At 39.3% G+C, this 9,815-nt stretch overlaps 1 protein-coding gene across 1 annotated transcript; it reads right to left on the reverse strand.

Annotated features, from left to right (window-relative positions):
- Positions 1–3,123: 3,123 nt before the first annotated feature.
- Positions 3,124–4,986, reverse strand: LOC121546773 (whey acidic protein). The gene is made up of 4 exons (XM_041858012.2): positions 4,764–4,986; positions 4,195–4,341; positions 3,765–3,902; positions 3,124–3,446 (listed from the first exon to the last, which is right to left on the reverse strand). The coding sequence occupies exons 1-4, from the start codon at positions 4,864–4,866 to the stop codon at positions 3,310–3,312; spliced, it is 525 nt and encodes a 174-aa protein (XP_041713946.1). The 5' UTR covers positions 4,867–4,986; the 3' UTR covers positions 3,124–3,309.
- Between the last annotated feature and the right edge of the window lie 4,829 nt (positions 4,987–9,815).

Raw genomic sequence — 9,815 nt, forward strand, 5'->3', positions numbered from 1 at the left:
CCTTATTCATATCACAATAAACTTTTACCAGTTGAATGTAGACATAAATATAATACTTTTTGTATTACAACTTTCCTGAAATATTGTATTAAAATATGCAAATTAGTCTCATAAAATATACCACAAATCCAATTTTCTGGACACTGGATGAAGTCAGCCTAAATTATTTTGTGTCATTTTGTTAAGACACTCCAGGACCGGGCGTGTATAGAGCTGATTGTGGATAAATATTGTTTTAATCTTTCTATCTGTGAAATACTAAAGTCACATATGTAAAATGCATTTTAGGTGAATAAAAAAGAAAAAGAAAATGTAAACTAGAATAAAACATGTATAACATATCAACAATTCCCTCTATATAAGTCTGGAGAATATATCTAAGGATAACCACACAACATTTGGTGAATGCAGATGCTTCTGAGGCAGAGAAGAAAATAGTTTTTCATGATGGAAGTGTCTGACTTTTGGGAAATGGCAGTTAAAGCGAAGTACAAGGAATTTAGCCTACCAATTGCAAAACACCTATTTAGACCCAATCACAATCTCTTCAAAGTTAGTTACTACATATAGTCCAGTTTGTAACATTCTCTACGAAATGGGCTTTTAATTACCTGAAGACTCAAACTGAGTTCTTCCGCTGCTCTATCGTTCGCTACATACTTCAATCTGAGACTGCAATCATTGAAGTCCTTTGTGGTGACGTCAAAATGAGGGGTGTTGTACAAAGCAAAGTCAGCAGCGATTGGATCGTCTCTAACCAATCACAGTATCAATGCCAATGATGCATTTTCAAATGCCGCTTTACCCACGTGTGTTCTGGCTCTGGCCCAACCCATCGTTTTTTGGGACCAATCAGATGGTCTAGAATGGATTTCCATTCTAGAAATCGTCGGGGAGGTACTCAGATCCAGACTCATTGCGGAGAAGAAACTAAAGTCCGTAGGCGTGGTGTAACGTTTTGCCGGAGCAAGGAGTTTGGGTAGCCAGGCAAGGCTTTTGAATTATAATAATATAATAATAATATGCCATTTAGCAGACGTGGTCCCGGGGATCGAACCCACTACCCTGGCGTTACAAGCGCCATGCTCTACCAATTGAGCTACAGGGGACCAATTATGTATTATTAAATGTAGTGAGCTTTGAAATTATGGATTTATGGCCATTTGAATGTGGTTAAAAGTCATGAAATTCTGATGACGGTAGTATGATGAACTAAATAATATATACATTTACATCAAGTTTTTACATTTTTATGTTTACTTTGTGAAATAACTAATGTTAAGGGACAAAAATACCCCCAAAAATCGAAATTGATAAGTAGATGCAAAAATGTCATTTAAGCCTGTGGTGCCTCGCCTTAAAAGAAGAAATACATGGAGGCTTGTAGAGGTTCAGGTCCCTGCTGTCCATATAATATTGTCCATTATGATCTAAGTCAAAACTCATTCTAGATCAGCACTCTCGCTTGATACATACAGCCCTAGATCACTGAAAAGGGGATTGTGTCCTTGATGAACGCTGTGAATCCCTGCTTTCCAGTCCAAAACATTATTTTCGGACAGCTATGAGAACTCTTGAGGATTCCTGAGAATAAATGATGAGGAACCACTTGGCTGCAGCTGAGCGTGGATCAACTGTATCATAATCCAGCAAAAGTCTTCACGACATACAGGGGCATCATTTCCCAAAAAACCTGAGGGGGCACAAAGTATGTAAGGATGGCTGGGGGGTGGCTCAGGAAGTTGGACAATTTTCTTTTTTTTAAATACCTGAAATAGCTTTTTCCTGCAATCTAGAGCCATAATCATTATGCTTAATTCTTTGTAAATAAAAATGACTTTTCTGCATATCTCTTAAGCTGTCTTTATCCTCCTTACTGGTGGTTCTTTTTAAAAATTAACTAAATATGCTTCCCTACATCTCGTCTACAATCTTGGTAAAATATTTAAAGGAATTAGTCTTCCTCATTACATTTAATTATTGCTTGCTTTTCTAAAGTCTACCAACCTTGCCAGCAGGCATGCCAGCTAAGATAGTTAGACAAGAAAGCTACTCTAACTTGATTGATAGCCTGAAATGGCTTCTTGGTAGCTAGTTATGAGGTTGGGAGATTGGGAACCTACAGTATCTGGGCTAGCAAAAGCCAACTTCAGAAAATTGCTAGGTGGGTTTTAAGCTGGGTTTCTTTGTGACATCTGCTGATATAAAAAAAGGGATTTATAAATACATTGGATTGGTAGTATTACATGTATTTTAAATACAAATGAAAAAAGCATTTATTTTAAACTGGACAAATCTGAGGGGGCACAGACACCTCTGACGACATAACGTCATAAGCATTCAAAACAGCTGATGTAATTTTATGACAAGCCATACAGAATGGATCTATTCAGTAGGATGTAACATTACATATCTACTTGAATGTTTTGTATCATGAAGAATAGATATTGTCTACTCTATCGTATAGAATAGTGAAATTGTGTAATCTCTATTAATTATATTTCTATCTGTTATGTTCAGAACGTTTCACATCACTGAATACACCCGGAGTTCACTTTCTGTATTCCATCTCATTTGCCTCAGCTGTGGAAGTGCGTGTATGTGGAGGGTAGGGGAAGGAGCGGCTGATTCTTTTCTCTATAAACAAACTTGGCCTCATTCCTGCCAAGCTCCAATAGAACATAGACAGACACAGAGGTCTCTTTCTTTGCCAGCCAGCAATTTTCTCTCTTGCATGTGTTTGGCACTCTAGAGTGGAACAAAAAAGCCCTCTGCATTCCTAATCAATGATGGTCATGTCCGGTTTAATAGCTCTGCTTAACTCAGTCCATTTAGGCAGGGAAGTGAGTATAACTTGGCAGGGAACATAGACGCTTTGTGCAGAGTTGAAGGTTGGGGGAGGTGTAGTAGCACACTAGAAGGTTTTCTAGAGGTTTTCTTTAGACAGCATCACTGGTCAAATAAAATAATATGTACTGACTCTGCTGGACAGCCAGAAAACGTGTACATACTTGAGCAATTTCCATTCTTGGAGTGTTCCATAACTTGTTATTGTAGCGCTCAGTGCCGCCATAAAAAGCCCATAAAAGGCATCTCAGAAACTCAAGACTTCCACCAAGGTCATAAATGCACAGGAATGTATTTAAAGGCTACACAGACCATTTTATTGATTGGAATACAAACAAGAAAAGAAAAAAAAACCTGAAGCATTCCTGTTCTTGGAAGAGAACTCTTATTTTTTTGTAGAAATGAAGGATTTGAGGAGTCTATTAGCGTTGTCACTAATTTCCCGACCCAAACCTTGCTGTCCTATGAGCATGGCTCGCTACAGGCGTGGCCGCAGGTTGTCCGGCAACACTTCTGTTCCTCTGGGCACTGACCGTCATGGTAACAGTACTCAGCACACATGGGGGTCCCCTTGGGCAGGGCACATCGACCGGGCTTCACTATGGTAACAGAAAAAAAGGTGTTCAGTTATACTGTCGCAACATAGGTCTATAGTAGCAACTTGTCAGTCTACACTGACTCTTCCCATTTGAAGTCTTACTATTAAAATGCTCGAGACTCTATATAGACTCTATAAGCAGACATGGCTCTGGGAATTATTCTGAAGTGTCTCAGCTCTAAAAAGAGTGTATGTGAAATATATCTTCCCATGTGCATGACATGTACATAACAAGCCCAGCTTTCTTGTTTCCGGAGTAATGCAGCAATAATGAATGCAATGGATAGGTCGTGTCTGTCACTTTGGGACCATATCCTACCTGTGTAAGGTGCAATGCACTCATGCCCACATCCGTTGTGGCAGCATTTTTCATCATTGGCGCAGTCACTGTCGTTGGAACAGAACTCAGCACACATCCCTGAGCCCCATAGTCTGCGAGGGCACACTCCTGGCTTTGCTTTTGGTACACAATTTGCAGAGCAGACATGTCAGGGAACCCAACTTACTGCAAAGGGACATGAACATATGGATACAATTGGACTGAACCATTTTCTGAAAATCTGTCATATTTGTGTGGAGATGGTTAGCATTTGCATTTGTGGGAAGACTGCAGACTATACCCCAAGTATTTTTGTGTCTAAATAAGTATAGGAGTCATTTGGCTTCCATCATCAATGTTTTCCCCACATCACCCATGAAAATGGATGACAGCATTCTGAACACTGTAAATCAACCAGTCAGGTTCTTACTGAAGGCAGGTGGGACACACACGGCACCACAGTCAAAGACACAGCACTTGTCATCTCCAGGACAGTCCTCATCGCAGACGCATCCCTTGTGTGACGGCACGACGTTCAGAAGCCGCGGGCAGTGACCTGCCTTCTGGAGGATCGGTACTGTGAGAGAGCAGGAGGAATTGTTGGAGTGAACTGTGGAGACCTCAAATCAAGTTAATTATGGTGTAATTACGCAGTACCATAGCAACCTTGCAGCAATATTACAAAACAATTTGACCTCATGTTTTTTCTCAACTGAAGCTTTATAGTTCACATGCACACTCAGTGTATGCTTAAAATGTACGTAAAATGTCTAAGTAGGCTGGATTCTTTCAACTAGCAAATTAAAGTCATGATGGCTGGCTTGTATTTTTTGTAAGAAACAACAAAATAGGTTGCAAAGGTGCCTATGCACAACTATAGGCTAGTGTGTCTCACACCACATAGGTAGGCCTACAACAAAGCAGTCAAATGTAGTAGGCGCTACTTCAAAAAAGTATCTGTTTCATGACAAATAATGCAAAGTAATTAGAACAACTCACCTGTAGATTTGCCTCCAGTTTCAGCAGCAGAGACTATTTTCAAATCTACAAATGCCAACAGAACAATAGCCAAAGCACAAAGCGCTGAGGAATTCATCTCCATGCTGACTTCAAGACTGGAAACTACTTGTTGGAGCAAATACTCCAAATCGATTACATAAAAGGGGGAGAGCCCAAAAGGGAGACGAATGCACAGGGAAGAATGTGGCTGTAGGGTCCTTATGCCCTTCAATTTCCATTCCGAGTTCGGATCAGAACACGCGCTTAGGTCACATGTAATAACAATCATTTAAAAATGGAAAAAGGGGTCCCCAAAATGGATAGAAATTCATAATTGGACAGAAAGGCACTCACCTCCCCAAACCCATGAGCAAAAGCAAATATTGTTAACATAAAAATAAGGATTTGTGTGGTTTCATTAGATACGAAATTGATTAATATTACAGTGTCTTCAGAAAGTATTCATACCCCTTGACTTATTCCACATTTTGTTGTATTACAGCCTGCATTAAAAATTTATAAAATATATTCTCACCCATCGACACACAATACCCCATAATGACAAAGTGAAAACGTGTTTTTAGATATGTATTGAAAATGAAATATAGAAATAGATAATTTACATAAGTATTCACACCCCTAAGTCAATACTTTGTAGAAGCACCTTTGGCGGCGCTTACAGCTGTGATTATTTTTGGGTAAGTCTAAGAGCTTTGCACACCTGGATTGTACAATATTTGCCTATTATTCTTTTTTAATTCTTCATGCTCTGTCAAGTTGATTGTTGATCATTGCTAGACAGACATTTTCAAGTCTTGCCGTAGATTTAAGTCAAAACTGTAACTAGGCCCATTCAGGAACATTCAATGTCGTCTTGGTCAGAAACTCCAGCGTAGATTTGGCCTTGTGTTTTTAGGTTATTGTCCTGCTGAAAGGTGAAATTGTCTCCCAGTGTCTGTTGGAAAGCAGACTGAACCAGGTTTTCCTCTAGGATTCTGCCTGTGCTTATAGCTCTATTCCATTTATTTTTATCCTAAAGAACTCCCTAGTCCATGCCGATGACTAGCCTACCCATAACAGAATGCAGCCACCACCATGCTTGAAAATATAGAGTGGTACTCAGTAGCTAGGTTTCCATTCAATTAGCAACACATTTTAATGTGAATATTCAAAAATCAGAGCAAGGTTATTTTTATTTGTCAAGCGGCAGCCAAGCATCGATGATCATGTCACCAGAATAAGACTCTCGATAGTTATTGGAAAGGAGCATCAAAGCTCATCTTGCATTTTCACCACCCTGTGAAGTTCATCATAACTTATTTAATCTGTTGCCTAATAAACTGCATGTTTTCCCGACGAGTCGTAGTGGGAGGACCACACGTCATTGTGTAACTCCAAGTTTACTTCGATATGATGGTTATTATATCAATATTTGGGCATAAAAGCGTTTCCACTGACATTTCTCGCATAATTAATATTATAGACACAAAAAGATCCCACCTTGTCCTGCGAATTTTGTTTTGTCGACATTTGGAAACCTGGTTAGTGATGAGTTGTGTTGGATTTGCCCCAAACATAAGGCTTCGTATTCAGGACAAAAAGTTCATTTCTTTGCCACATTTCTTTGCAGTATTACTTAAAGTGCCTTGTCGCAAACAGGATATGTGTTTTGAAATATTTTTATTTGGTACAGGCTTTTTTTCCCACACTGTCATTTAGGTTAGTATTGTGGAGTAAGTACAAAGTTGATCCATCCTCAGTTTTGTCATATCACAACCATTAAACTCTGTTTTAAAATTACCATTGGCTTCATGTTAAAGTCCATGAGCAGTTTCTTTCCTCTCCGGCAACTGAGTTAGGAAGCACGCCTGCATCTTTGTAGTGACTGGATGTATTGATACACCATTCAAAGCCTAATTAATAACTTCAGCATGCTCAAATGGATATTCAGCATCTCCTTTTTTTTTTTTTTGTACACATCTACCAATCATTCAAAAACCTCCCTGGTCTTTGTGGTTGAGTCTGTGCTTGAAATTCACTACTTGATTGAGGGACCTTACAGATACAGTGGGGGAAAAAAGTATTTAGTCAGCCACCAATTGTGCAAGTTCTCCCACTTAAAAAGATGTGAGAGGCCTGTAATTTTCATCATATGTACACGTCAACTGTGACAGACAAATTGAGAAATTTTTTCTCCAGAAAATCACATTGTAGGATTTTTTATGAATTTATTTGCAAATTATGGTGGAAAATAAGTATTTGGTCACCTACAAACAAGCAAGATTTCTGGCTCTCACAGACCTGTAACTTCTTCTTTAAGAGGCTCCTCTGTCCTCCACTCGTTACCTGTATTAATGGCACCTGTTTGAACTTGTTATCAGTATAAAAGACACCTGTCCACAACCTCAAACAGTCACACTCCAAACTCTACTATGGCCAAGACCAAAGAGCTGACAAAGGACACCAGAAACAAAATTGTAGACCTGCACCAGGCTGGGAAGACTGAATCTGCAATAGGTAAGCAGCTTGGTTTGAAGAAATCAACTGTGGGAGCAATTATTAGGAAATGGAAGACATATAAGACCACTGATAATCTCCCTCGATCTGGGGCTCCACGTAAGATCTCACCCCGTGGGGTCAAAATGATCACAAGAACGGTGAGCAAAAATCCCAGAACCACACGGGGGGACCTAGTGAATGACCTGCAGAGAGCTGGGACCAAAGTAACAAAGCCTACCATCAGTAACACACTACGCCGCCAGGGACTCAAATCCTGCAGTGCCAGACGTGTCCCCCTGCTTAAGCCAGTACATGTCCAGGCCCGTCTGAAGTTTGCTAGAGTGCATTTGGATGATCCAGAAGAGGATTGGGAGAATGTCATATGGTCAGATGAAACCAAAATATAACTTTTTGGTGAAAACTCAACTCGTCGTGTTTGGAGGACAAAGAATGCTGAGTTGCATCCAAAGAACACCATACCTACTGTGAAGCATGGGGGTGGAAACATCATGCTTTGGGGCTGTTTTTCTGCAAAGGGACCAGGACGACTGATCCGTGTAAAGGAAAGAATGAATGGGGCCATGTATCGTGAGATTTTGAGTGAAAACCTCCTTCCATCAGCAAGGGCATTGAAGATTAAACGTGGCTGGGTCTTTCAGCATGACAATGATCCCAAACACACCGCCCGGGCAACGAAGGAGTGGCTTCGTAAGAAGCATTTCAAGGTCCTGGAGTGGCCTAGCCAGTCTCCAGATCTCAACCCAATAGAAAATCTTTGGAGGGGAGTTGAAAGTCCGTGTTGCCCAGCGACAGCCCCAAAACATCACTGCTCTAGAGGAGATCTGCATGGAGGAATGGGCCAAAATACCTGCAACAGTGTGTGAAAACCTTGTGAAGACTTACAGAAAACGTTTGACCTGTGTCATTGCCAACAAAGGGTATATAACAAAGTATTGAGAAACTTTTGTTATTGACCAAATACTTATTTTCCACCATAATTTGCAAATAAATTCATAAAAATCCTACAATGTGATTTTCTGGAGAAAACAAATTACAGGCCTCTCTCATCTTTTTAAGTGGGAGAACTTGCACAATTAGTGGCTGACTAAATACTTTTTATCCCCACTGTATGTGTGGGGTACATAGATGGGGTAGTTTTTCAAAAATCATGTTAACCATTATTATTGAACACGGAATGAGTCCATGCAACTTATGCAATTTGTTAAGCACATTTTTACTTCTGAACTTATTTAGGCTTGCCATAATAAAGAGGTTGAATACTTATTGACTCAAGACATTTCAGCTTTTATTGTTTAATTAATTTCAAAAAAATTCTACAAACAAAGTTCCACTTTGACATTATTGGGTATTGTGTGTAGATCAATGACACAAAGTTTCAATTTAATACATTTACAATTTAGGCTGTAACACAACGAAATGGAAAAAGTAAAGGGGTGTCAATACTTTCTGAAGACACTATACCATACCCTCAACATTCAAGCCAAAATTTGATGCAACCGATTAGCAACTAAACGTCCATAGTCTGTTTTCAACTGAGTTGGTAGGTCATTGACCACGTTTACAGTATTCTGGATAGTAGCTCATATCCAGCTTAAGGTCTTATTTGGAATAAGATGTTTACATGCACCTTTGACCCTCTCACGAGTAACCATGTATCCGTGAATAAATATAATTCATATGGGTTAAGAATAGTAACTGAAATCTGGACACTCACTGTAGGCCTATAACCTCTCACATGTAGCCTAATATAATATTAACTCCTGCAGAATTATGCATTTCTTGCAGTAAAGCAATACACCATATTTTTATTTTGTCTCTGGAACAGGAGTGGAGAAAAATGATTTATTTATTTCAGCATCTCTTGAGAAAATGTGCATGTAATGTGTTATCTTTGACACTGTTATGCAAGCAGTTGGTATTTCAACCAAATAAATGATGCACCCAAGGCAAACTGAAGTATTATCAGAAACGTGTTTCATCATTTTCTCAGCTTTTCATTTCCTTAAACCGGTCAAACTGATGACACAATCTTTCCACTGTTTTGGAGTTATTGTGTTTTTCTACCAGTGGCCTGGACCCTAAACATCCTTGAGTGTAGTGCCTATCAATTTATGACATTATTCTGGTGAGCACTGCTTTATTTAGTCTTCTAGGGAAACAAGTTATGAAACAAGTTATGACAGAAGAGAAGCTGTATGTAGGCCTATAGTTGACAAACCAAATGTCCGAAATTATAATACGGCGTACCAAATGTTGGAAATTATAAGCAGAAATGGATCTAAATTAGGGGTGAAAGTAGCCTAAACCAGTCGGTCCAGTACAGAGTATCAGCTAAATAAATTATTATGGAATTATAGTGATTTGTTTAACAATCCGATGAAAACATCATCACACAACACCCATGAAATGCGAAACTGAGCCTGTGCAGACCGCAAAAAATAACAGTAAATGGGATAAGATGTTTACATGCCACAGTATCCCATCTAAGATTAGCATATCCCAGGTGTTTTATACGAGGTTCTCATAACCGGG

Source organism: Coregonus clupeaformis, chromosome 30 (assembly GCF_020615455.1).
Source record: "Coregonus clupeaformis isolate EN_2021a chromosome 30, ASM2061545v1, whole genome shotgun sequence".
NCBI classification, from domain to species: domain Eukaryota; kingdom Metazoa; phylum Chordata; class Actinopteri; order Salmoniformes; family Salmonidae; genus Coregonus; species Coregonus clupeaformis.